Raw genomic sequence first — 27,873 nt, forward strand, 5'->3', positions numbered from 1 at the left:
CAATATCAATAAGAACTTAAGCAAATAAAGATCACCTATTTATATAATGCCCTACTCATACCGAATATTATATAACAAACATATGTATGTCTAAAGAATGCATAGAACCATTATGTCCTGAATGTATAGTAGGACATAATGAGCTACATATAATAAATAATACAAAATCAATGTTGCAAAGTATACTAACAATAAGATAATCAGAACAGAAAAATATAGAAAACATAATGAAAGAAATGCTTATTTAAGAAAAAAATTAATTTAATAATTTTTAAGAAAATATAAACAATTGGTTTAGGAAAAATAATGAAATATTGAATTAAAATGAAGAAGATTTAATTTATATAATAAAAAACTATTTTGGGAGCCTAAAAAATTAACTTTAAGAAAATTATAATTAGTTAAGTGAATCTTTTAATGAAATTTGTATTGAATTTTAATAAAGATTGACTTTTTTTCAAGATTAGATTAATTAAATTTCCTCTTCGTTTTATATTAAAAGCCTTATTCATAATTTAGAATATCCTCTTTCTGTTTAAAATGAAATGTCAAATATTCAGAAAAATTTAGATTCTTTATAATCCAAAATAGGAATAAATATTTAAAAAAATACAAATATTACATAGAATTTGTAAAATTTGTTAAGTAATTAAATTAATTTTTAGATATAAAAATAAAAGATATTCAATTCAAGTTAAATAAGACAATCTTCATAAGTTAATATTTCTTCTCATAACAATGATTTCTGTTAATAATAAAAATCTTATAAATCATCGGTTTTTACACTAAATTCTCCTTCAAAAATAATAGAATAATCACCTTAAAAGTTTATTTTTTAAGAATAAAGTCCAAATCTGTCTTTAATAAAAAATTAAGATGGAAATACTAAATTAAATTATGATGAAAACTATAATGAAATAAAAGCAAAATTACAAAACTTATAAAAAAGAGTTAAATAGATAAAAGAAGATTAAACATAAATTTTATCTTCTAAAAAGAATGATAATAATATAAAAATAAGTTCAGTGAAAAAATAGTATAGTTATGAACAAAATAATTAAACTAAAAATTATATTTATACATCTCCACATTCTTAATAAAAAAGTAAAAAATCAAATAATAATAATAATAATAATAACAATGATAATAATAATAATAATAGTAATAATTAAATATCTAATTGTAGATAAAATACAAATGTAAAATTATATAATAATATAGATTTAATTAATAATTATGATTCATTATCTAATTTTACAAACGATCCATACTTACAAGAAAATTAATAATATTAAGAAAATTAACAAAATATTATAATTGAAGAAAATTATGAATTAATGCCTTTTTAACCATAATTTTTTTATAATTTTTGTGAAAACAATAAATTTGTTTAAATTATAAATTTTTACGAATTTTTTAATTCAAATAATGATTGTGATAGAATACAAAATTTAGAATTAAATATTTCCTTTGAAATACCTAAATATTTTGCTTTTTCTTAAGTTCCCTTTGATAATTTAGTTTTTATTTCAGGAGGTTTAATTAAAAATTAACCAAGTTCTGATGTATTTTATTTAAATAATAATAAATTAATTAAGCATTCTACTATGCTTTTTAAAAGATCTTAACACGGTCTTCTTTATTGTAATTATAAATTATTCGCTATAGCTGGTTTTTCAGAAAAAGATGAAGATTCTTCATTTAATATTTGCGAAAGTATGGATTTTGATACCAAATAATGGTTTTAAATTACTAATTGTATATATAAAACAAGCGGATCTGCATTTTGTATTTTTGGAAATAGATACATATTTAAATTTGGAGGAAAATTTAATGTCTCTTAATATTGTAATTAGGCTGAATTCTATGATACAATGAATGATACTTGGCAAAAAATATCATATAGTTTGCCCTTAGAAAAAGTTTTTAATTTAAATATTGGTTAGTTTAGTTTAGCCGCTTAAATAAATTCTTCTTAAATAATAATTTGCGGCGGATAATATAATAATGAATATTAAAATTAATGCTTTATTTTAAATGTTCCTTCATCAATTGTGTATAATGAAGATTATGATGAAAATAAAGAATTTCAAGTTTAAAAAATTCAAAATATGCCAGTATGTATTGATTTTAAATAACCTTAGTTTTGTGTTATTGATAAAGGATTTGTTGTTTTTAATTAAATGGCTTATTCTTTTTTGATTTTCGATAAAAAATCTTGGAAATAAATTTGAAACTATTGTTATTATTTTATATTACATATATTATTTATTAATATCGTTTTTTTTTTTTGAATTTTTCTTTTATTTTTTTTTAAAAAACCAATTAAATAAAGACAAGAAGAAAATAGATAAATTGCATTTTTATTTTTTTTGGTTAAGTTTATAAGGATAATAATAAAGAAAAAATAAAAAGCAAAAAATAAATACAATATTATTAAATTAAATATAATTTTATTTATTAATAATAATATATATATATATTTTAATAATTAAATAAAATAATTTTTTATTTATTTTTTAACATATATTATTAAAAACTTATTAATATATATAATTAATTTAATTTATTTAAGTACAAATTAAATAAATAATATCTATTATCTTTAATTAAATTTATCCATTACTTTTAGACATTATTTTATTGTTTTAATATTTTTTTAAATAAAAAGCAATCGTGAAAAATAAAAAAATAAAAAATAAATTATAGCCTCTTTTTTTTGTATGTTTTTTTTAAAAATAATGTTTGCTAAAAATATAATGTAATATATAATATTTTTCTTAAATATAGATATTTTATTATATGAAATATAATTAGTAGAAACATATATAATCTATAAAATTCTTTTATTAAAATTGAAGTCATTGTGTTTATATATATTATTATTAAATTTCTCAAATATTAATTATTTATATTCCTAAAATTTTAACAAATGTTTTTTTCTCTTTTATAGAAACAAACAAAATAAAAAATACATGTTTTTTTTTTTTTAAAAAAAAAAAAATATCAATTTTAAGTTTATTTTGAATTTTATAACAACTATTACTATTATTATTAATCTTAAATAAGATTCATAGATTTCTAAACAACCTATTCAGGATTAGTAATATTATAATTAACAATGATATTTTTATTTTATCCTCCCATACTTTTCAAAGTATCAATATATCTATAAGCCAAATTAAACTCGGCAGCATTTTACCCACAATCTTTTTCAATAGCAAAGCTTAATTAATTAATCCTTTATACAATAGCACTAGCTTAAAGTTAAATTTCTTAACTTTTTGCCTCAGCATTTAAAATCTTCCTTTTTTTTGCAGCTTCAGCAAGATTAATTTCTGCAACTTTTCTACCTTAAGAAATCAATATATCAGCTCTTTTTTTCCTTTCTGATTCAGCTTCTAAATTCATAACTTTTTTAATAGTTTCCGATATTATTATATCTTTTATTTCATATCTTAAGCATGTCACTCCCCATACTTCAGTCGCAGCTTTTATTTATTCTAAAATTTTTTAGTTTATTAAATCACGCTCTTCAAATGTCTAATCTAATGTTAAATTTCCTATTTCACTTCTTGTTGTACTTTATGCTAATATATATGCATAATTTAAAGGATCTAAAGCTCCATATGAGCATTTTATTGGATCATCAATCTATTTTTTAAATTTAAAATATTATTAATTTTATCATTTTTTACTTTTAAATAAAGAACTCCATCTATTGATACTATAACATTATCTCGAGTTACTGTATTTTATGCAGTTACTTAAAATGCTTGCTCTTTTAACGAATGTTTATATGCTACTCTTTGGACGAGTGGCAATAAAAAACTCAAACCTGGATTTAATGTTTTACTATATTTTCCTAATGTTTCTACTACATAAGCTTATTAATGAGGCACTGCTACAACAAATTTATTTATTACATTTCCCATTGAATTATTTCGTATTTTTCTTTATTTAAATATATATATTTTTATATGTATCTTATTTTTTATTTTTTATTAAAAAAAAAAAAAATGAATTTTCTATATTTTATTTCTTTTTTGGAAAATTAATAAGGAGAATTTTATTTTTATTTGAAAAATAAAACATAACTTTAAAAAAGAAAATATTATTCATAAATTATTATTAAATTTAGTATTTAATTGTTCTCTTTTATCCTAAATATTTTAAATAATTAAATTAATATTAGAGTCAACATTATCTTATTTAATTATATTTTGATATTTATTCTTATATAATTTTGATTTATCAATATAAAATAAAGAATCTTTACTACTTCTTTATGTAGATTTAGCTCTATTTTATTCATTGTCTACAATTTTGCTTGTTTTTTCATTATTAACAAGAAATGAAATTTTCCTATTAGTATTTAAATCCTCATTTTATACATCCAAATTTAAATTATTGTTAGCAATTTATTTTTTTTAAATGTTTTAATTATTACATTTAGGAACTTATTAAGAGAAAGATTATAAGTTAATGGCTTATTAAGATTATAATGATTAAGTATTATTATTATTAATAATAATTTTAGGCAAAATTTATTTTGCATTATCCTAAACTAAAACATTATTTTTATTGTTTTGCATATATTATAAAGGTTTTGTATAAATATATTATTTTCTATACCCAGGTCTAGTTTCGAGTTTGTACTTTTTATTATTATCAATAATCTATTAAATATGCTTTTACATTTATAAATGTTGAGTTTATTTATTATATTCTACTTCCTTATCTTTTTGTTTTTATAAGATTTGATTTTACTATTCATTATACATTTATATTGAACTAGGTAGTTAATAAATACTTTCTTTACAATTTATAAATACATGATTTAAATCTAACATATCTTTAAACATTGGATCTAGTTTTGGATGTTTTTAATAGTACTCTTTTGGAGGAGATCCTAATTAGAAAAAATCTAACAAATTTTTATATTATTTAGCTTAATTTTTTATTTCTTTATGCTATTATCTATATTAACTTAATTATTTTAATTATTATAAAAAGTCGTCTTCTTTACCATTCATTGTTTCAAAAGCATGTCTGATCATTTTCTTTTTTCAAATGGTAATTATCTATTTTCATATTATAATATATTTGATATGCAAGGTGATATTTAATTACAATTCAATTACAAATTCCCAAAATAATTATTTTCTAATCTTTTTTAAGCTTATGAATCTATTACAGAATCAGATGTTAATTATGTTTTTTCAAATATTTATTAATCTTATTTCTAATCAACTTTTTCTTTTTTAATTCTTGAATTTATTTCTCTTATTTTTCTTTAAGTTTATTTTTTATATATTATTATCTATTTTTATCTTAATTACTAACAATTAATTACTACTCTTCTTAATTAACAATATTATTATTTTTTTTGTATTTTTGAAAAATTTTTAATCACTTATTTTTATTTTAATAAAAAACGAAAATTTAATAAATATATAACATTAAAAAAATTTACATTTTAGAAAAAAAAGATTCAGCATCAGAATTATCAGATATTAATTTTTTTATATTATCATCATTATATTAAAGTTCAAATCCGAAAAAGTTTTGAGGTTTAAGTTATTTTATTTATTATTCTTAGTTTTAGATTAGTTAATCATATTTGCTAAAGTTATTTTTATTAAATATTTTATTAATGCTTTAAATTATATAAAAGTCGCTTACAAAAATTCCATTTAATTCAAAAATTAAAATATGATAGCAATTAAATTTAAAACGCAAATCAAATAAATCTCTTTGTTTTGGAAAATATAAAAAAAACAAATAATGATTTATATATGCTAATGAAAATATTATATAGTTTATTATTTCGTCCTTTGGTTAAGGCAATTAACTGAATAATTTTGCATATGTTCTACTCATTTTTTTACTTAAATATTATACTATTTCTTCTTATTACTCATATTATAAACATTCTGGATATACTGTTGCTAATATAAAATAAAAACTTAATTTTAATAATTTATGCACTTTCTTTAAGGACATTATTTCTTCGAATTATTAATTTATTTATCTATTTTCGATTCTTATTTTTTTAATATATTTTTTTTTATTTTTATTTTTTTTACATTTTCAGTATTTTTTATTCTAAAAACTGTTTAATTTTAATTTATTCATTAATTTAAATTGGAAAATAGTTTTATTTATTTATATTTAATTCTAAAAGGTCGTATTTGTTATTTTGATCGATTTCATTTGCTGATATACTTATTTTTTTATTTTAAATGTTTTAATTTATTTAATAATTTAGAGTTTCGTTTATTTTCATTAAAAAAAAAAATTAAATATTTTTATTTTAATTTTATTTTTATATTTTTATTTAAATAAAATATTTAATTAATATAAATTAGATAATAAAATAAAATAATTGGTTATTTAATCCAATATTATTTTTAATAATTATAAATCAAAAATTTATATTCAATTATAAATATAACTTTTAATTATATTTAAATATAAAATAATATATATATTAAAAAAAATGTTGGTAATTTAAATAAAAAAAATAAAAAATTAAAAATAGAAATAAATTATTAAAAAATAAAAATTAATAAATATTTATAATATAAATATTAATTATTTTATAACAAAATAAATATTTTGCTTACATATTATTACTTTTAAAAAAAAAAATATATTATTATTTATTTTATATATATAATTAATTTAAATTTAAAAATAAATTTATAAAGCATTGAATATATATAAATTATTATTTTCGTTAAAATATATTCATTTAAATTTTTTATAAAATATACTAAATAAAATATAATATATGATTTTAAACGAAAATTGTAAATAATTATAAATATTATATTTAAATTTTATACTATTTTATCATCTTATTTTTTTAATTTATATTTATTTTTATTATTTTTTCTCATTGATAATTAAATTATTAGTCAATTTATAAAAATTATAAAAAAAATAAAATTATTTTAAATAATAATAATTTATTATTTGCAAGAAGCTTAAATTTTATTTTTATTACATTATAAAAAATTATCTAATTAATAACTTTTTAAATGAAAATAAATATATTATATAAATAAAATAAAACATAAAACAAAAAAATTAAGTATAAATAAATATAATAAAAAAAATTATTACTTTAATATTTTTTTTTTTTAAAAAAAAAATTAGTATAAAAGAAAAAAATTAATAAAAAATATTGAAGAAAAAATGGATAATTGTTAAAATAAATAAGGTAAAATTAAACAAAACAAAAAATATGAGAAAATAAAATCATCATTTATATTAAAAAATAAATAAACTAAAGATATAAAAATTTTAAATTTAATTCGATTTTATAAATTTTATAAATAAAAAATAAAACAAATAACATAATAACTTTATAATAAATATTTATATATAAAATAAAAATAGTAATTGACAGAAATAGTTTACCTTTATCAACTAAGACTTCATTAAAAAAGACAAAATTAATAAAAAAGAGACTAACAGTAAAATAACTTCCAATAAAAGTATAAATTAAACATCTATTTCCTCATAATCTACATCATCTGCAACGTTGAGTTAGTAAGAAATACTAAAGAATGTTAAATTTTCATAATATGAAGATGAAATAATAATGAATTATGTGTAAAATTGTGGGAAATAATGGGTAGAGTTAGCCAAAAAGCTAACTGGAAGAACCGAAATAATGATAAGAAATAGATATTATTTAAAAATAAATAAACTTAAGAAATAAAACACATAAAGTTAATAAAAATTGTAAATTAAAGAAAATTTAAATTAAACAGTAAATAAAAATCATTAAGAAAATATATAAAAATAAAATAAATTTACATAAAAAGAAAATAACGAAAAAATAAATTTTAATATAAAAAATAATTAATAAAGAGTTGAAAATTTCAATAATAATTTTAATAGCTTATCTTTTGAATATAATAATAATAGTTTTTTTTTTAATAATAATTTGTTGATAAAAAAATATAATACAAATAATAAAAAATTAATTATCTTAAAAATTAAATTTCTATGATTGAATAAATTCTTAATTAATGTAAATAAGAAATAATTAAGGAATTTAATGAACGTAAAGAAATCTAATAAAATTAAATTTTTAATGGAAATTATTATAATGATTAAGATTAATATTTTAATGATTTCTTTCCCGAAACACATAATTAATATAATATTTAAAATAAAGAAAATGATTTTCAATAACTCTTAAGTGATTAATAATAATAAATTTTTTATTTATAAGATGAATTCGATTAAATTTGATTTAAAATTATAAATAATAATGCATTATATTTATATAAATATATATATATTTATATTTATTAGTTAAAGTTAATTTGTTTTTATATTAATTTATTAAAATATTTATATTTTATTTTTTATTTTATTATTTTATAACCATTAAAAAAAATGAGTATTTTTTTATATATATAACATATAATTTACTTATAAAAATAAAAAAACATCAAACAACAACTAATAATAAAAAAAATAGGTAAATAAAATGAAAACGAGCAAATAATTTAATTTTAAAATACTAGGAAATAAATATTTAAAATACTTGAATTAAAAGATGTTTTATTTTAATATTATTAAATAGTTAATATATAATTCTTATAATATATTTTAATAAAGGATAATATAAATGATGACATTATAATAGAAAAAATTACTAAATATCAAGAAAATATATAATTATTAAATAAATAAATAAACATACTTACATAAAGGTTTTTTTTATAATAATTATTTATATTATTATATAAAAAATGCATTTTAATTTTTGATAGATTAGAAAAAAATGATCAATTTAAAAATATTGAAGAGTAATATAAAAAGCTAGTTGATAAAAATTAAGATTTATAAATTTAAAATAGTAAATTATGTTCTACATATGAAGTAATTTTTTTATTACATTAAATATTAATTATAAATAAAAAATTTAAATTGAACATAATTAATAATATTTTTTTTTCTTTGATTAAATAATTTTTTCATATATTATTATTTTGCTTAATTTTTATTTTGATTTTATATTTCTTTAATTTATATTTTTAAAAAAGGAAAAATTAAAAATATTGAATGAATAAATTGAATTATTAAATAAAAAAAATAATGATAATAACAAATAACAAGAAAATGAAAATAATTAATTGTAAAAAAATTAAAATTATTAATAATAATTAGAAATTGAAATTTCTTTATTAAAAAATCAAAACCAACTACTTTAATCACAAATAAATCAAAAAGAAGAAAAATAAGTAAAATTTTAATAAATAGAAATAGAAAGGGACACTCTTTTATAAAGTGAAGAAACATTAAAAAAAGAAATAGAGTTAAAAATTTAAATTATTAAACATATTAATATTTTTTTAAAAAAGATTGGTTTCTAAATAAATGCAATAAATCAAAGATTAATAATTATAAAATGAATAAGATTATATGTTAAAATATTAAGAAAATTTAAAACAAATATAAGAATTTCATTTAAAATAACAAAATGTAAAAATAAAATATACTTAAATATACCTATTTTTTTTTTTTTAAATTTATAAGATTTGTAATTAAGATTTGTTAAAAAAGCAATAAAAAATAGCATAATTAAAAGAATAAAATGAAACACTAAATTAAAAAAATATAGATACAGTATTTAAAATAATGTAATAGAATGATTAATGTTAAATTTATTAAATGTAATTAAAATAATAGTTAGCTTAAAATTAAGAGTATTCACAATAAATAGAAGACTATGAAGAGCAAATAACTAAAATCAAAGAATAAAATTAATAATTAATAAAATAACATAATGAAATTTAATCAAAAATTTTATTTATGGAATAAGAAAGCAATTAATAATAAATATAAATCGAAAAATTGAATAAACAAATAGAAAAAAAGAAAAAAAAAAATTAATAACAATAAGAAATTTTAGATTAATATTAATAGGAAAATTAAAACCTTAATTAAAAAATGAAAAACTTATTAATGGAAAATGAAATATTGAAAAGGAACCAAAAAGTAGAAATAGAAAAGTTTAACATAAAAATAAAAGAAATCTAAATATAAAATGAAAAATTAAAAAGAGAAAATAATTTAGAAATGACATTTATTCAGTAAGAATATGAATAAAAAATAGAAAGTTTAGTTTATAAATAAAAGTTTGAAATTGAAAAAGTGAAAAATATAATTAAAGATTAAGAAAAAATGTTTTTTGAAAAAAAAAATTAAATTGAAAAAGAATTTCTTAAATAAAAAAATTAAATTTTAGATGAATAAGAAAATGTCAAATAATAAAAAAAAATTATAGAATTAGAAAAATAAAAAGTTTTAGCAAATTTCGAAGAATCAGTTTTAAATATGGAAAAGTATTTACTTATTTTTATTTTATTTTTTTGTTATTATATTTATATTTATATTTTTAGATTTAAATAAAAATAAGAATAAGCAATTATATCGTATAGAAAAATAATAAATGATTTAAAATAAAAAGTTGAAAAATAAGAGAAAACCATATAGGAATAAAATTTAAATAATGAAGATTTTTAAAAGAGTATTAATTTATTTAAATAAGAAAACATTAAAATATTATCTGAAGTTAATTTTTTATTTTATTAAATATATAATATTTATTTTTTTAGAATAAAAAACTTATATAAAAGCTTAAAAATGTATAAGATAATTTCTATGTTTCTCAAGACGAAATTAAGAAAACAGAAAAATTAAAATTATAACTATAATAAGAGGTTTTTTTAGTTTTTTTAATTTTTTTTAAAAAAAAATAATAGTAAGAAGTATAAAAATCAACTTAAATATTAAAATATAATAAATTATCTTAGTTCGAAAACCATTTAATACCTGGTATTTTTAATAAAAGTTTAATATATTTACATATTTTGTTTTTATAGAGCTTAATAAAAAAATTGAAAACTAATAAATAGAGGTTAAGTTATTAAAAGATATGCTAAATTCTGTGAAAACAGTAATAAAAGTAAAAGATTAAGATTTATTAAGATACAAAATAAAAGTAAATTCACTTAAAAACGAAAATTTAAGCTTATTGAATGAAACTACACCTAATTCATAAAGTAATAGATTAAAATCATAAAAATAATTAGATTAAAACAGTAGAAATACAGTTACAAAGTTAAAAAAATAAGTATAAAATCAGTAATATGTTGTAAACTATTAAACTTAGAATAAATAATATGAAAATTTATAAAGTATATAAATAATATATATAAAAAATATATTTTTTATTTATAAAATTTATATTTATTTACATTCAATTTAATTAACACTATTATTATTTTATATTATTATATAAATTAATTTTAATAGACAATTATTAAGAAATGCCAAGTATAATTGAAAAGAAGAATAATTATGATGAGCAAATGAGCGAAATATTTTCTAAAAATGAAGTATGTTTTTATTTTAAATAAAAAATATATAAACTAAAATAATATTAATTATATAACTTAAATTTTTTTTATAAAATTATATTTATTTAATTAAAAATATAATAAAAAGTTAAGTCTGCGAAAAATAAATGAGGATACAGATAATTACTTAAAAAATAATGATAAAGTTTTAGAAAATCAAAATGAAGAAGTTTAAAGTAGTGAGGAATAAATTAAAAATAAAAAAACTAAAATAAATATAGGTTAAATTAAAATTTTAAAATAAAATATTTAATAAAACTAAATAAAGTTAAAAAAAAAAATTCTAAAGAAAATATATAGCTGAAAAATTAAATTTAAGGACAAAATGATGAACATAATTAAAAAGATTAAGTTAAAGAATAAGTCAAAGAGAAATTAAAAAAAAAATATAATGAAAAAGAAGAAGAAGAAGAAGAAGAAGAAGAAAAAGAAGAAGAAGAAGAATAAGAAGAATAAGAAGAAGAAGAAGATGAATAAGAAGAAGAAGAAGAAAAAGAAAAAGAATAAGAAGAAGAAGAAGAAAAAGAAGAAGAAGAAGAAGAAAAAGAATAAGAAGAAGAAGAAGAAGAAGAAGAAGAAGAAGAAGAAAAAGAATAAGAAGAAGGATAAAAATAAGAATAAGAATAAGAATAAAAATAAGAATAAGAATAAAAATAAAAAAAATAAAAAATATAAAAATAAAAATAAAAATAAAAATAAGAATAAGAATAAGAATAAGAATAAGAATAAGAATAAGAATAAGAATAAGAATAAGAATAAGAATAAGAATAAGAATAAGAATAAGAATAAGAATAAGAATAAGAATAAGAATAAGAATAAGAATAAGAATAAGAATAAGAATAAGAATAAGAATAAGAATAAGAATAAGAATAAGAATAAGAATAAGAATAAGAATAAGAATAAGAATAAGAATAAGAATAAGAATAAGAATAAGAAGAAGAAAATCAAGATAAATAAATAGAAATATGAATAAAAATAAAATTCTAATTAATTAATATATTAATTAAAAATTATTTTTATTATTTTTTTCAGTAAAATAATATAAAAATTTAATAAATTTATTTAAAATAAAATATTATTTATAGTAAAAAGATATTATTTTATTTATATTATATTTTATATAAGATAAAAATAATATTTTAACTTCCTAGAAAAATTGATAGGCTAAAATAAAAATATATTAATTTATTTATTAATTGAAAATAATAATATTAAACAATTATATGTTAAATTTAAAAATTAATTTATAATAGATATAAATGAATTATAATTTTTTAAAAAAATTAAATTTAAAAAGAATAAAAATTAATAATAATTAAAAAAATATAAAAAATTTAAAATAATATTTAACATTAATAAAAAAGAAAATTATGTATATACATAAAAGAATATAACTTAGAATATAAATAATATGAATAAAAAAAAAAAATATCTAGAATAAAAAAATTATATATATTAATAAAGAAATAAATAAAAATTGAAATAAAAAAAATATATAAAAAATAAAAAAAATTACTTATTAATTTATTAATTTATTTATTTTTTTTTTTTTTTTTTTTGGTTTAAAAATTTTTAAATATTAATAAAAAATATATTTTTTAATAAAGATATGATATTTATATGTATCTACCACTTTATATATTTATATCAATTTAATACAGGTCTAACAAATGTATTTCTTTTGGTTTTTATTTTAGAAAACTATCTTTATTTGCAGACTTCAAAAGCTTCAAGTTATTTTTAAACATCCTTTATTCTTGCTTCTTTAATCCACCACATTGGATCAGCTTCTAAAAATTCTTTAAATAAGCTTTTATATGGAGAATTTGAGAAAAGGTTTAGAATAAATTCATTGTTCAAACTTTATGTTGAGAAATAAGCATTAAATTCATCAAAAAATTATTTATTTTTGCTATGGTTCTTATTAACTACCCTTCTAAAGCCTTTAAGGATATTTTTTGTATAATTACTATTATTTTATTATTACTTTTCGATTTAATTTTTATTATTTAATTAATCTTCTTCAGATTTTTGAGATGAATTCTTCTATTTATTTATATTATTTGAATTGGCCTTTTTTTATTTTTTTAATTATTAACTTTTTTTATAAGTATTCTAAAAATTAGATTCATTTTAGTTTTCTCCATTTTCAAATTCATTGCTGTTTTCTTCTATATCTTCTTCCTTTATTTAAATATCTTGAGAATTATTTTTATCTTATTCCAAATTGTTTTAATTTTTGAGATTATTTTAGCTACTTTTTTAGTTATATACTTATCCATTACTTTCATTATCATTATGGTTGTATCCCTTATCTTAAATAAATGAATAATCAGTCTAAGTTTATTTTGTGTTTTGGTTTAATTATTAAAGTTTCTTTAGTTCACCATTTTAGCATTAATGACATTTACTCTAAAATAAATTCTAGTCAGTCATTTAACTTAGCAAATTTATATTCGGTAAAGTTTGTTAAAGCATTAAATATTGCATGTGTTATTGATATAATGGCAACACAAAATTTTAAAAAGTTTAATTCAAATTGTTTTAGTTTTACATATTAGTTTAAACTTAAGGCACTTACTTTGTCGATTATTACTGAGTGGGTTCTGAATTTTTTTAAGAATCTTCATTTTATTAACTTTGAGTATTTAATTGTTCTTCCATTTTTTATTGTTTTGATTAAGTTTTTTTTTTTTTTAGTTTTTTAAGTTTTTTTTTTTAAGTTCTTATTTTTTTTTTATTTTTTAATTATTTTAATTTTTTTGATATTGATTTTTTTTTTGATAATTTATTTATTTATTTTTAATTTTTTTTCTTCATTTTTTTAATTTTTTGTTTTTTTGAGGTATATGTATGATAAAACTATTTATTATAACATAAAGTATACAGAAAAAGAAAAAAAAAATAAGTGATTTAAATTTAAAAAATTTATTATATAATAAAAAAATTTAATATACAAAAAATAAAAAAGGAATTCGCAAATAAATATTTTTAAAAAATAAATATAAAAATAATTGAATATAATATAAATAGCCTGAAAAATACATAATATAAATGAAAAACTACAATATATTAAATTTAATAAGTATTTTCTATAGTATATTTTTTATAAACTATATAAGTTCATTTTATATGAGCTATATCTTATTTAGTTTAACTTATGTATTTAAATAATACACTTAAAACGATTTAAATATGTTTTTTAAAATAAAGGTTAAATTAATATATGTAATGAAAATTATTTAAAAATTTATGTTATAGTTTAATGTTTACTTTTTTATTTTATTTTAAATATTTTTAAAAAAATAATGTTATTCACTTAATAAAAATAATAAAATATATATTTGAATAAAAAATTAAATGTATAAAATAAATATTTAAAATTAGATTATTATTATCAAACAATAATTATTAATAATTTTAAATTTTATATTTTAAATATATATAATAAATACCTATTTCGTATATATTATAAAATAAAAATACTAATACTGAATTTCATAATTTAAAATAGGTTTTATTAAATTAATTTTTTTGATTTTGTTTTTAATTATATTTTTATTCTAGCATTACAATATAATTGATTTAATATATATTATTAAATCAAAGAAAATAATAATATTATAAAAATTAATATAAAGATTTATTTAAAAATAAATACAATTATTTAGAACAATTTTCAAAATTATTTGATTTTATATATATTAAATATTATTTTACATTTAAAATATAAAAATAGTTAAAAATATTATATTTCAGCTATTGTTAATTAAAATAAAAATTTAAAAATAATTTTAATATTTTGTTGAGATAAATTTACATCTAACTTGACAATAAAAATATTTTATAAATTAATTTTATTTTATTATGATTAATAATAAATAAATATATTTTGTCATCAAATGTGTTAAATATTAGTATATTATTATAAAATAATATATTTTTAATCATTAATTTATGAATATATTTTAATATGTATTATTTATAACATTTGAAACTATAAAAATAGTTAATTTTATTTAAAATATATTTTTAATTATTATTCATAAAATTTTTTAAGTATGAAACTATAACATTTTATTTTAATTTTTTATATTTATTATCTAAACATTAAATTATTAAATTTATATAATTTTTATTATTCTTGATTATTTAATTCGCCATTAAAATTTTTTAAAGGAATTATTCAGAATATATAATATATATATATAAGTAGAATTTGATAGTAATTTTAGCATAAGTCATTTAATTTTAGAATTAAAAATATTCATTAAAATCTTTAACTAATTGCTAATTTTCTTAATAAATTTTATAAAAAATCGTCTAAATAATTTCAGAGTATTTTACAAAAATTAATATTTTTTATATTTATTTCATTTTCTTATAATAATTATATCTTAGAAAATATAATAAAAATAATATTATGAAAAAAAAAAAAAAAAATAATATATATATTAAAATAATTATATAATTAAAACAATATAGAAATATTTTATTTTTTATTAAATTATTTACTTTTTTTCTTTTATTGAATTCGTTAATAAAGTTATGTTTTTTCTATTATTTTAAATATTTTTTATTCGAAATTATTCATTCTTTATATATTTTATATATTTCTCTTTTGATATCATTAAAATTTAAATATTTACTTTAATTACATATTCTATTTTTTCTCATTCAATTTATTTTATTAAATTGCCTTGTTTATTTATATTTAAAAAATTAGTTAAATAGTACTTTGTATTTAGTCTAAATATAATATATTATACCTTTCTTATTTTAATATTATAATGTTTTTAATTTACATTAAAAATATACAATAATTATTATTTAAATTTTAAAAGTTTTAAAGTATATCTTTTGAAATTAAATATTCGATCTTTTTAATTTGGATGCAATATTTATAGGTAATATGAATATAATAAATTAGTATTTGTATATAGTTAAGGATTCAGAAAACTCTATACAAGCTTATTATCTTAACTTATTTCAAAACATTATTAGTAATCATATATCTTAATTTTTTAATTTTTTTTAATATAAACCTTAATTAAGTTTTTAATTTAAATAGGTTTTATAATTAATTGTAAAAATATGATTTTCATAAAGTATTAAGATGAAAATTAAATACATATAAAATAATTTAAAAGAAACAATTAATTATAATAAACAAATAATTTTTATTTAATTGAATTTATTATTTTTTTATTTTAACTTTATATCTTTTAAAATATATATTTATTTTATTTTTTTAAAGATTTAAATAATAATTATTTGAAATACATATATTTATAATAATTTTTCTATTAATATTTATACTCTTTTATAAATTAATTTTTATTTCTTTGTATAATAATGATTATAATATATATTAATATATTTAATTTATTTATTAAAGCTATATTAAAATAATGACGTAATATATTTTATCAATTTTATGATACAAAAAATATGAAAAATTAAACAGCTATTTCAAAATTTTATATTTCATTAATATTTTAATTTTAATTTTTAAAAGTTTATTTTTATAGAGGAATTTTAACTAATAAAAATATAAAATTTTGATTTATTAAGAAAAAAGTAATAATATAAATATGCAAAAAGTCAATAAAGATTAATAATAAAAATATGATTTAAACATTATAGGAATTTATATATAAATTAAAAAAAAAAACTTATTTTTAATTTTTTATTAATTACATAATAAATTTTTAATTATAATTTAATAAAATATATATTCTTTATATATTTATATTATTATAAAATATACTAGAAAAAAATTTTTATTTTAAATCTATTAATTATTAATATTAAAATTATATATAATATTATATTTTGTTATAAATAAAAAATAAAATAAATAAAGATTATAAATATTTATTTTTTATAAACATTAAAAACTATTTAATGATATAATAAATATTTTTTATATAGTTAATATATTCATGTACATATAGTTAAAATTTTTAAATTTTTATGTTTCTTATGCCATTTATAAAACAAATTAAATGATTTTTTTTATTTTTATTATCATTTTAAATAATGAACAACAAATAATATATTTTTTAAAAAGTTAAATATTAACATGTATTAATTTCTAATAAAAATATTAATTAATTTCTTAAAAACTGTAACTTATTTCAAAATTAAAAAATATATATATATATTTTTAAATATAAAAAGCATAATATATATATGGCTTCAAACGATACAAGATATATTTTTGTGGTAGAATGGTACGATAAAGCAGCTTCCTTAGTCCGTACTTATAATCTGACATATTTTACACACGATAAATCTATAGAAATGGTAATAATAAGCAAAAAAAAATTATTTATATAACTTAGTCATTAATTTTCCTTTTTATTTTCAAAAGTATGATTTAAAAAATAAAAGAGTATTTTTAAAAAGAAATGAATTTCCAATGGATGAAAAAGAGTTTTATTTAGGAAATTTAATAACAGTATTTTCTCGTTAATTAAAAATTGTAGATTTTGCAGATGTATTTACTCGCTAAAGATTTTAAGAAGCTAAATAAAGGTTTTTTTGTTTTTAAATAAAATAATTTTAAATATTTATAATAAAAGAACATTCGCTATGATAAAACCAGATGCATATAATCATTTGGGAAAAATAATCTCAAAAATAGAAGAATCTAGTCTTTTAATAGCAAATATGAAAATGACAAAATTTTCCATATAAGATGCACAAGGTTTATTTTTAAAGGAATAAATATGTATATTTATTAAAAAAATAAGAGTTTTACGCTGAACATAAAGGTAAACCTTTTTATGAAACTTTAACAAACTTCATGAGTAGTGATTTTATAGTTGGATTTGAATTAGTAGGTGAAAACGCAATAAAAATATGGAGGGAACTTTTGGGACCAACAAATAGTTTAGTTGCAAAAGAATAAGCCCCGAATAGTATTAGAGGACTTTTTGGAACTGATGGAACGAAAAATGCATGCCATGGAAGTGATTCACGTATTTAAATAAAAAAAAAAAATTGATTAAAATAAATAATAGCAAATAGTGCATTTAGAGAATTAAACTTTTTTTTTTCTGAAAAATCTCAATTATAAACTACTGCTATTTTCAATAATTGTACTTGCTGTGTTATAAAGCCTCATATTGTAAAAAGCAGATAAGTAGGCTAAATTATTGATTATATCTTAAGAGAAGGATATGAGATTTCTGCTCTATAAACTTTTACTTTAGATCTACCTTCTGCTGAAGAATTTTATGACGTCTATAGAGTAATTTATTAATTTTCTATTAACTTAAATATTAATATGTTTTTTTTTTTATTTCTCTTTAATAGGGTGTAGTTCCTGAATTTAATAGTTTAGCTGAACATCTTACCTCGGGTATGTGTGTTGCCCTTGAAGTTAGACAAGAAAATGTAGTTAGTAGCTTTAGGTAATTATGTGGACCTCATGATCCTGAAATTGGTAAGGTAATCTGCGAAAATACAATTAGATCAAAGTTTGGTATTGATAGGGTTAGAAATGGAGTTCATTGCACTGATTTAGAAGAAGATGGAATTTTAGAAGTAATTTTATATATTTAATTTATTAATTTATTTATTATAATTTTGATAGGTTGAATACTTTTTTAATATTTTATAAAAATGAATTTATTATTTATTTATTAAATTAGAACATATATAATTTAATTTTTATATTTTTTAATACAACTATTTATTTATTATTTTTATTTTATAAAAATTGCTATTATTGAAGATGCTTTATTTTAATTTTTTATTTTATAAATAATAAAATAAAAATAATAATAATAATATTAAAAAATGTCAATTAAATAATCTTTTAAACCTTTATTTTAATAATTTGTAAACCATAAAAACCTCCTGAATACTTTTGCATATTCAATATATTAAAAATTTGAACTTATAGAAGAAAGTCATGAATTATTAACAAATGATAATTAAATTTTATTAAAATATACAGTCCCTTAAAATTTATGTAATTTCTTCGGTGTAGTTCACGGAGGAGCATTAGCTACTTTAGTTGATTGTTCGACTACTTTGGCAATTTTAAAAAAAGATTAATTTAAAAGGTTAACTACAACAATTGAAATATCCTAGCACTGTTTAAATCCTTGTAATTCAGGCGAAGAAATATTTATAAGGGCAGAATGTTTAAAAATGGGTAAGAATATCGCTTTTGCATAGTCAGAAATTTTTAATTCGTCAGGGAAAAAATTAGCTGTTTAAGGAAGATAATCAAAACTAGTTTTACCTAAATCTTGGGAAAACTAACCTCTTCCAAAAGAAAAAATATGAAAAAATATAAAATAAAACTTAAATAAATAAAATAAAATTTAAAAATGTATCCTTTTTTTAATTATTTATAATTTTTATAAATAAATATTAAATTTGATATACATAATTTTTCATTTTACATAAAATCATAAAATAAATTTTATTTTTATTTTAAGTTTATCCCCAAATTTATTTTAAATATTAATTTCATTTTTTTTTAATTTTGATTATTTTTTATATAAAATAAGATTTACTATTATGTCATAATTGTTTAAAAATAAAAAAAAATTAAGTTTTTAATTTTCAATAAAAAATTAAAACAAATATTTTATAGTATGAAAAGTAAATTAAAAAAAAAAAAACTATAAAATTTAATATACAAAAAATAAAAATATATTATTTAATTTTACATTTCCAATATTTTTTATAGATTATTTATGTAAAATAGTAAATGGTACAAAAAATAGATTTAAAGTAAATTTATTTAATTTTAATTTGACATATATATGCTCTCGTTTAATTATAATTTATTTTCCTACATCTGGATTAGAAATATTATATAAAAAAAATTATAATGTAGTTTTTATAGAAACTATAGTAAAATAAATTTTCAATCCTAAAAAAAAACTTAAAGGTTTAAAAAATGATTAAAAAGCACATCAGAATAATTATTTAATATTTAATTTTATGATAGAAAATATGACTATTTCTAATTTTAAGTAAAATAATTTTTTATTGTAATAAATAGTAATCTAAAAAAAAATAGGTTAAAAATTATGAAATAGTAGATAATAATTCTCCTTCTATGGAAATATATTTATTATATGCAAGGAAATACATAATATTAATAAAATATTGTAATAATATATTGAGTTAGCAGGGAAGGGTAAAACTTGATCAATCATTATACTCAGTGCGAATTCATATTTCTTAAGAAATAATCTATTAGGCTAAAAAATATTCTACAAAGAAGGATTAAGAGTAAGTTAGCCTTGCTAGATTCGATATGTTTACTATTAAATTAAATATTAATAGAATAAAATCTTTATCTAAAATAAAAACTATAGATATTATATAATTCATTGAAAAAATAGAATTTAATGATGATGCTAATAGACCATTTTTTAATTATATTGCATCGAAAATAAATAATTAATATTTTTTACCAAGAAAACTATTTTCAAATAGTAAAAGTTTGAAGATAATAGCAATTAATTAAAAATTGGATTCAAATAAGCATAAATAAACAAAATTTTATGGAGGTGTTTTATTAAAAATAAATAATAATGGTTTTTATTATATTTTATAAATAAATATTATTTATTTTTATAAAGGAGCATTGTCAAAATACCAACATTATAAAATTCAATGCCTTTTATTCAAGTGTTCTTTAATTTAAAATTTTAGAATTATAACATAGTTAAATTGAAAAATTTAAGATTTACAAAAGAATTTATATTTAAGTTAAAAATAATATTAATAATTAATTAATATTTTATAAGAAAAAAAATTAATAATATTAATTTTACGGATTGTAATTTTTATGATTATACCTATTAAAAATCTCTTTTTTAAAAAAAAGAGAAAAATAATTTATTAAATTCTAAATGTTTTTTTTTATATAAAATTATATTTATACTTTATCCAACTAATATAAAGAATTATAAAAAGATTCATAGACTCGAAAATATATAATATTGATTATATTCTTAATTACACAAAATAATAGCATATATTTAATATTTTTAAATTAGATATAATAGAACTTTTCAATTACTTTAAAAGTAAAAAAAAAGCAGATTTAATCAATATATGTATAAATAATTTATTAGCAATTTAATATAATGCTACATTTTAAATACTGTTAAAACTAATTAAGAAAGTGAAAAAATATAAAAGATAAAAATTTAGATGATTATCTCTCTGATGATACTTGTGATGTACATTATTAATTAGAAAGAAAAATTCTTAATGCAGCTTATATTTTTGAAAATAATAAAAAAAATATTAATGGAATTTTAATTAAAACTGTAAATAAAATACATAAATATAATTTCTTTATTAATATGAAAATAACTTAAATATATAAGCATATATTTTTTAAATTTATTAAAATAAAGAAATCTTTAAATTTAATTATATATAAATTACTTTAAAATATTCTTATGTTTTTTTATAAAAGTTTATTTATTAAATATTAATAATTCATTAAACATTTATATTTTTTTTTGTTGTAATGTATGAATAAAAATTTATTATCATTTGAAAACCATTTATTAATTTAAAGAAATAATAAATAAATTAAAAATATATTATTAATATTTATATAATCATTTAATTTACATTAAATTTAAATATATTAATAATAATTAAAAAAAATATAAGTATTAATAAATTTTAACGAAAAAAAAAATGAATAAAAACTATTAACCAATAAAAGCATTTCCATTATATAATTAAAGTATGTACAATAAAAAAAAAGTGAGATCTTTAATTAATAAAATAATGTAAAGCCATAATCAAGCAATAAAACAAGAAATCATATATCAAGTAATATATCTTAAGAAAAATAATAAAATTTAAATAATTATAATTAAAATTATAATAATGAGATGAAAAAATCAAAAAGTTCAACAATTTTGATTTAATAATAGAATTAATTAAATAAGCATAACAATTTAGAAATATAAATATGCGAAGATTAAGCTTATAAAAATCATAAAAGAACATAAAGTACAGGAACTTTTAATATTTAACAATAAAGTTCTTTAAATAATTAAAATTTTCACTCGCCAACAAATTCATAATAAAATGGGAAAAATATTAATTATTTTTATACCGATAACAAAAAAGGAAATAAATAGAATGAAAAATAAATTGATTATACAATAACTTAACCATAGTCTGTTAAAAATATTTAGAGATAACCCCAATAAGAATAAAACAATATATAATTTAATAATACTAATGACTAAAATATGTAAATAAAAAGTGAATATTTTAAATAAAAATAAATTTATATATTTATATCTATTTTCTAATATTAAAATAAAATAAACTAATTAATATTTATTAAATAAATAAAAAAAAAATAGAAAAATAATACTTACAAATAGATAAATTGCCTAAAGTAAACAAAAATGATATTTTATTTTAATCTACATAGTAAAAAAACGAATTTAACATTAATGATTTAAGCCCGAAAAAAAATACAAATAATAAAATAAAAAATATAAATTTAATATCCCCATATTATTAATATTAAATGGGAGTATAATCTTAAAAATAATAAAATAATTTAAATTAATCATCTTCATTTTTAAGAAATAAAACACCTAAGAATAATTATAACAATGCAAATGTAAACATAAATAATTATATGACTAATCATAATAACAATTAATAAAAATAATAATAATAATAATAATAATAATAATAATAATAATAATATGAATAAAATCATTAATAACCCTAATCAAAATAAATAAACAATCGTGAAAATATTGTTTAAAAAGATAATATGGCATTTTCCTGTTTTAATTTTTTAAATACTCCTCACACTACAAAAAATTTATAATTATAAGGAGGAATGGACCTTAATTTTAAATATGCGAACCCTTTTACGAAAAATCCATTAACAACAACAAACAATAACAATAACTAAGGTAAATTTTCTTTCTAACATAATGAACAAAATCAGAGAAATTCAAAACGCTCAAATTCAATAAGTTTGAACGAATTAGGAAATAAAAAAAAAGAATATTCAATAACAAATATAACTAATTAAAACTAATAATAAAGTAATCATAATTATTAAACAAAACCAAAAAAATTTAACGTTTCATCTTTTTCAGTTAAAACTAAAGCAGGAGCTCTTCCTGGGAAACCTGTGAAAACAAACTAAGATAGTTATATAATATGTTAGAATTTTAACAAATAAAAAAATTAATTTTTCTTTAGTGTATGTGATGGCCATGGGATTAATGGTCATTTAGTATCATAATTCATAAAGAAGAATTTATCATATAATTTAGAATTTTTTTTATAATAAATAAATATTTAAGAATAAAAGAAAGAATAAAATATCAAAAATTGTTTAACTTAAGCTTTTTAGAAAACTTCTTTCGGATTAATTGATAGTGGAATCGATATTATGTTTAGTGGTTCTACTTGTGTCAGTGTTTACATTACTTAAAATAAATATTATTGTGCTAATATTGGTGATTCTAGAGCTATCATAGCACAACATTAAGATAAAAACTAATGGGTGGCTGTACCTTTATCAATAGATCATAAACCTGACTCAGCAATTGAATATTAAAGAATTATTTAAAGTGGAGGAAGAGTTGATTGCTTCAAAGATTAAGAAGGGAATTGTGTTGGACCTTCCAGAGTTTGGATGAAATATGAAAATATACCTGGATTGGCTATGTCAAGATCTTTTGGAGATTTTGTTGCTAGTTAAGTTGGAGTTATTTAAGAACCAGAAATTTTGTCTTTTGATATAAAAGAATAAGATAGAATTTTAGTAGTTGCTAGTGATGGAATATGGGAATTTTTAAGTAACTAAATGGTTATTAATATGGTTTAACCTTTTTATTAAAAAAATGACACAGAAGGAGCTTGTGAAAAGCTTATTAAAGAAGCCGTTAGTGCATGGAAAAGAGAGGATGATGTTATTGATGATATTACTTGCATTGTGGCTTTTTTAAATAAATGAATTTTTTATATAATTTTATTTTTTGCATTTATTATTATATATTTTTGTTTTTTTTTTACTATATTTTTTTTATTATTATATTTTTATTTTATTATATGTATTTTTTTCTTATTTTTAAATAAGAGATTAATATAAAAAAAAATTAATTTATGAAATAAGCTATCTGAATATCTTGTTTTTTGATACTTAAATGAAAAATATAAAATTAAGATTTGCATTTAATATAATAATAATAAAATTAATAAAAATATATTAATTAAATAATATTTTAATATAAATAATATATTACAAATATATATCACATTTTTTTGAAAATAAATGAATATTACAAATAGTAACTAACTTAAAAATAATTTGTAGATAATCTAAAATTTAACAAATTAGGTTAATTATTTTATAATTTTAAATTTCATGGAGTTTAAATTTACATAAAATAAAATAGATCAATTTATAAAATAAAAATAATTAAAATAACTAAGGTAAATATAAAATTAGAAGGTCATTCTTTTATAAAAAATATATATATTTGAAATATATATATAAAAATATAAATAATAATAATAAAGATGAAATATTATAGCAAAACAATGAAAAAAATAATAAATAAATTGAAATTAATACATCTGTTGGGAAAAAAATGGTATAAAAATAATTATGAAAATATAAATTATATATAAAAAAAAATAATTATATTTATATATATATTTATAAAAATTTTTATAAATTATATATTATAAATATTTATAAAAATTTTTAATTTTATATATTATATAATTTTTCATATATTTTTTTTTTTTATTAATTAAAGTATATGAATAGTTTATTAAATGAAGGTATATATATAATTTTAAAATAATTTTTTAAATTTATTTTAATTTAATATTTTTAAATATTTATATTTATTTAGATAAATAATGGTAATGGTATTCATGTTCTTTTTTATTAAAATAGAATTTTTAGAATCATACAAACGTTATGTCTTTAAAACCTAATGTGAGTTATTAAAATACAAAAAATTAGGTTTTTTTTTTTTTTTAAATATTAAATAAATTTTAGAGTTCACATCTCAAATGTAAATTAAATATAAATATGGATAAAAATTTTATGATCGATAAATAATTTGGATGGAACTGGCATAAAAGTTGGATTTTACCATTTATAAATATAAATATTGAAGTAGGAAAATAATAATAAATATATATATAAAAATAAAAATTAAGTTTAATGATTTTCAATCAAATAATTAATTTAATGTTTCTGAAAATTTATATGTTTAATTATATGCAGTTGTAGTATAAAATGAGAATATTAACAATTTTCATTTATTAGATGTAGGATTGAAAGGAAAAACAAAATAATTTTTAGAAGCAGGTAGTACAAGCTTAACAGGAATAAAATTTAATTCTACATCTTATAATAATTTTGTTCAATAATTCATTTTTGTATTTTATTTTTATAATTATTTATTTTTAGGGAAAGAAAATACATCTCGTGATTTAATTATGTGCTTAAAATTAAAATGATAATTATTTAAAAATAATTGATTGTTAAATATCTCCTCCTATATTCGTAGACTCAAGAAAATTTGCTCGAGAAGAATAAACTTTAAAATAAGATATTAAATATATTAGTTTATATGAAGTTTTTGAACCTGAGAATTTCGAAAAGTAACTTTTTATTAGAAAAAAATGTTAGAAATAGAAAGTTGATAAAAATATTTAAAATGATCTTGAAGGAATTATTAATTACCTAACTGCACCAAACATAAGAAATAAAGTTTATAAATAAATAAAGGATTTATAAATTACTTTTTTTTTTTTTTTAGATTAAAAATCCACTTTTTCTTGCTTATAAATTCTCAAAATGTATATAATTATACTTTAAACTAAATTATTTTTAAAGCTATAACGAAAGTATTATATTGCATAAAATACTAGATTTATTTTAAAAAATATAAAAAAATTATTAATTTGGAAGAAAAATAAATAAAGAATAACGCGAACTTGAAAATATTTAAAGATAAAAAGAATAGAAACCATTAATATTGTATATTAATTGTCAAGAAAATTTGAATATTTAAAAAAAGGTTATTTAAAAAAATATTATATTTTTAAAATAATAATGTATTTTTTTAAGATTCTTAATTCAGTTAATGAATTAATTTAAGATTAATGTATAGATATAGTATTCGATAATAAATTACTTCTTTCTAATAATAATTATATACCTTTATTAGATATCAATTTAATAAAAAATGAATATGAATTATGGTTCAATTAAAATAACAGTCAAATGAGATAAGAAAAAAGTATATTTAATAAAAATTATAAATATATATTATAAAATAATTAATAAAAAAAGATATTAAATAAAACTAATTAACATAATGTAAGAATTAATAATATTTAACTAATTTAAGTGATGTTAATAATAAAAAAAAAAAAAATCAAATGTTTAATAAAAATTATTCAGAATTACAAAATGTATATGATACTTAAAATAAAAGTTAACCCTTTTTACTCCAATAATAATTGATAAATTAAGTGCTTTTGTAAAAAAATAATTTATTTTTTAATTAATAGAATCTAATGAATTAATATAATGTTGGTATATGATACAATATATTTTATATTTTTAATATATTTTTTTATAATATACATAATTTTTTTTATTTATAGAATAAAATCTTTAAAATTAAAAAGAAAATTAATTATCTCAATTACAATTTACTTAATAAAACTAAATATTTTAGATTTTAAATCAAAATTTAGAATAAATTAAATAAAATGATTAAAATTCGAAATTAAAAAACGTTATTATAGTTTGTAAAGAAAATATTAAACAAGAAAAATTAGAAGACATTAATAATTGAAAGAAAAAAATAAAAAAAATTAGGTGCAAAAATTATGATATTTTTTTATAAAAGGCTATTTATATGATTATATGTATTATTTTTATTATATTTAATATTACTATAATATAATAAAATAAATTTCTTTATATTATTTTTATTTTTTATTTAATTTAATAAAATATTTTTATAAAAAATTATTTTTTAATTTAATACATATTTTTATAAATTTCCAATATAATATAAATAAAAACATTAAAAAATGGAATAATTAACATAACAATAATTTGAAAATCAAATAGATGAAATATTAAATTAAAAATATGTAAAATATAATAAAAGTTTTAAAAAAAAATTAAAATATATATTATAAGTTAGATAGATTTTCATAAGCTTAGGTAAATTGGTAAAAATAAAGGTTTTTTGAATAAAAAAATAAGAAAAAAAGCATGGTTTTTTTATTATTAGAAAATTAAGAGGGTGAAAAATATAAAATAAATTAAGAAAGTATTAAAAATTAATATTTAATAATCTTAAATTTAATTAAAAAAAAAGCTAAAAGAAGTAAT

General features: G+C 15.1%; 8 protein-coding genes across 8 annotated transcripts in view, besides 42 other annotated features; 6 read left to right on the forward strand and 2 right to left on the reverse strand. All coding sequences in view use genetic code 6, as the record gives it.

Annotated features, from left to right (window-relative positions):
- IMG5_107240 (hypothetical protein) overlaps positions 1 to 231 on the forward strand; it is a gene marked incomplete at both ends in the record, with an annotated part of 420 nt that extends 189 nt beyond the window's left edge. The window contains one exon of the mRNA XM_004034944.1: positions 1 to 231. This exon is cut by the window's left edge and continues 189 nt beyond it. Within this exon, the coding sequence (XP_004034992.1) occupies positions 1 to 231 (231 nt within the window).
- A 637-nt stretch (positions 232 to 868) lies between these two features.
- Positions 869 to 919: a microsatellite.
- A 196-nt stretch (positions 920 to 1,115) lies between these two features.
- Positions 1,116 to 1,169: a microsatellite.
- A 106-nt stretch (positions 1,170 to 1,275) lies between these two features.
- Positions 1,276 to 1,314: a microsatellite.
- Positions 1,315 to 2,392: 1,078 nt separating this feature from the next.
- Positions 2,393 to 2,426: a microsatellite.
- Positions 2,427 to 3,006: 580 nt separating this feature from the next.
- IMG5_107250 (membrane protease stomatin prohibitin family protein, putative) lies at positions 3,007 to 3,935 on the reverse strand (the record flags this gene model as incomplete). The annotated part of the gene is made up of 2 exons (XM_004034945.1): positions 3,007 to 3,654; positions 3,699 to 3,935. The coding sequence occupies 2 exons, from the start codon at positions 3,933 to 3,935 to the stop codon at positions 3,007 to 3,009; spliced, it is 885 nt and encodes a 294-aa protein (XP_004034993.1).
- Positions 3,936 to 5,056: 1,121 nt separating this feature from the next.
- Positions 5,057 to 6,006, reverse strand: IMG5_107260 (hypothetical protein; the record flags this gene model as incomplete). The annotated part of the gene is made up of 2 exons (XM_004034946.1): positions 5,057 to 5,270; positions 5,477 to 6,006. The coding sequence occupies 2 exons, from the start codon at positions 6,004 to 6,006 to the stop codon at positions 5,057 to 5,059; spliced, it is 744 nt and encodes a 247-aa protein (XP_004034994.1).
- Positions 6,007 to 6,335: 329 nt separating this feature from the next.
- Positions 6,336 to 6,387: a microsatellite.
- A 766-nt stretch (positions 6,388 to 7,153) lies between these two features.
- Positions 7,154 to 7,190: a microsatellite.
- A 559-nt stretch (positions 7,191 to 7,749) lies between these two features.
- Positions 7,750 to 7,781: a microsatellite.
- Positions 7,782 to 9,955: 2,174 nt separating this feature from the next.
- Positions 9,956 to 9,994: a microsatellite.
- A 388-nt stretch (positions 9,995 to 10,382) lies between these two features.
- Positions 10,383 to 10,429: a microsatellite.
- A 537-nt stretch (positions 10,430 to 10,966) lies between these two features.
- IMG5_107270 (hypothetical protein) lies at positions 10,967 to 11,865 on the forward strand (the record flags this gene model as incomplete). The annotated part of the gene is made up of 3 exons (XM_004034947.1): positions 10,967 to 11,228; positions 11,347 to 11,429; positions 11,539 to 11,865. 3 exons carry the CDS (start codon positions 10,967 to 10,969, stop codon positions 11,752 to 11,754), a joined length of 561 nt encoding a protein of 186 aa, XP_004034995.1. The 3' UTR covers positions 11,755 to 11,865.
- Positions 11,245 to 11,287: a microsatellite.
- Positions 11,848 to 12,392: a microsatellite.
- A 332-nt stretch (positions 12,393 to 12,724) lies between these two features.
- Positions 12,725 to 12,771: a microsatellite.
- Positions 12,772 to 12,854: 83 nt separating this feature from the next.
- Positions 12,855 to 12,896: a microsatellite.
- Positions 12,897 to 12,913: 17 nt separating this feature from the next.
- Positions 12,914 to 12,943: a microsatellite.
- A 1,170-nt stretch (positions 12,944 to 14,113) lies between these two features.
- Positions 14,114 to 14,171: a microsatellite.
- Positions 14,130 to 14,186: a microsatellite.
- Positions 14,130 to 14,198: a microsatellite.
- Positions 14,135 to 14,194: a microsatellite.
- Positions 14,136 to 14,214: a microsatellite.
- Positions 14,142 to 14,284: a microsatellite.
- A 201-nt stretch (positions 14,285 to 14,485) lies between these two features.
- Positions 14,486 to 14,528: a microsatellite.
- A 1,361-nt stretch (positions 14,529 to 15,889) lies between these two features.
- Positions 15,890 to 15,934: a microsatellite.
- A 1,711-nt stretch (positions 15,935 to 17,645) lies between these two features.
- IMG5_107290 (nucleoside diphosphate kinase 7, putative) lies at positions 17,646 to 19,171 on the forward strand (the record flags this gene model as incomplete). The annotated part of the gene is made up of 7 exons (XM_004034948.1): positions 17,646 to 17,759; positions 17,827 to 17,990; positions 18,038 to 18,162; positions 18,209 to 18,436; positions 18,479 to 18,708; positions 18,774 to 19,004; positions 19,054 to 19,171. 7 exons carry the CDS (start codon positions 17,646 to 17,648, stop codon positions 19,084 to 19,086), a joined length of 1,125 nt encoding a protein of 374 aa, XP_004034996.1. The 3' UTR covers positions 19,087 to 19,171.
- A 50-nt stretch (positions 19,172 to 19,221) lies between these two features.
- Positions 19,222 to 19,250: a microsatellite.
- Positions 19,251 to 19,259: 9 nt separating this feature from the next.
- IMG5_107300 (thioesterase superfamily member 2, putative) lies at positions 19,260 to 19,754 on the forward strand (the record flags this gene model as incomplete). The annotated part of the gene is made up of 1 exon (XM_004034949.1): positions 19,260 to 19,754. The coding sequence occupies one exon, from the start codon at positions 19,260 to 19,262 to the stop codon at positions 19,752 to 19,754; it is 495 nt and encodes a 164-aa protein (XP_004034997.1).
- A 2,545-nt stretch (positions 19,755 to 22,299) lies between these two features.
- Positions 22,300 to 22,342: a microsatellite.
- Positions 22,303 to 22,342: a microsatellite.
- Positions 22,343 to 23,117: 775 nt separating this feature from the next.
- Positions 23,118 to 23,183: a microsatellite.
- Positions 23,141 to 23,202: a microsatellite.
- A 684-nt stretch (positions 23,203 to 23,886) lies between these two features.
- On the forward strand, positions 23,887 to 24,453 carry IMG5_107310 (protein phosphatase 2c, putative; the record flags this gene model as incomplete). The annotated part of the gene is made up of 1 exon (XM_004034950.1): positions 23,887 to 24,453. One exon carries the CDS (start codon positions 23,887 to 23,889, stop codon positions 24,451 to 24,453), a length of 567 nt encoding a protein of 188 aa, XP_004034998.1.
- A 27-nt stretch (positions 24,454 to 24,480) lies between these two features.
- Positions 24,481 to 24,560: a microsatellite.
- Positions 24,485 to 24,566: a microsatellite.
- Positions 24,501 to 24,569: a microsatellite.
- A 104-nt stretch (positions 24,570 to 24,673) lies between these two features.
- Positions 24,674 to 24,733: a microsatellite.
- Positions 24,695 to 24,741: a microsatellite.
- A 239-nt stretch (positions 24,742 to 24,980) lies between these two features.
- Positions 24,981 to 25,032: a microsatellite.
- Positions 25,033 to 25,136: 104 nt separating this feature from the next.
- Positions 25,137 to 25,194: a microsatellite.
- Positions 25,139 to 25,226: a microsatellite.
- Positions 25,143 to 25,201: a microsatellite.
- Positions 25,152 to 25,205: a microsatellite.
- A 71-nt stretch (positions 25,227 to 25,297) lies between the features above and the next one.
- Positions 25,298 to 25,344: a microsatellite.
- Positions 25,309 to 25,359: a microsatellite.
- Positions 25,360 to 25,542: 183 nt separating this feature from the next.
- IMG5_107320 (zinc finger transcription factor sma, putative) lies at positions 25,543 to 27,068 on the forward strand (the record flags this gene model as incomplete). The annotated part of the gene is made up of 6 exons (XM_004034951.1): positions 25,543 to 25,629; positions 25,674 to 25,877; positions 25,927 to 26,229; positions 26,279 to 26,539; positions 26,590 to 26,761; positions 26,815 to 27,068. The coding sequence occupies 6 exons, from the start codon at positions 25,543 to 25,545 to the stop codon at positions 27,066 to 27,068; spliced, it is 1,281 nt and encodes a 426-aa protein (XP_004034999.1).
- Positions 26,223 to 26,258: a microsatellite.
- Positions 26,544 to 26,584: a microsatellite.
- Positions 26,763 to 26,809: a microsatellite.
- Positions 27,069 to 27,873: the final 805 nt, after the last annotated feature.

This window comes from Ichthyophthirius multifiliis, assembly GCF_000220395.1.
Source record: "Ichthyophthirius multifiliis unplaced genomic scaffold scaff_1120509250885, whole genome shotgun sequence".
NCBI classification, from domain to species: domain Eukaryota; phylum Ciliophora; class Oligohymenophorea; order Hymenostomatida; genus Ichthyophthirius; species Ichthyophthirius multifiliis.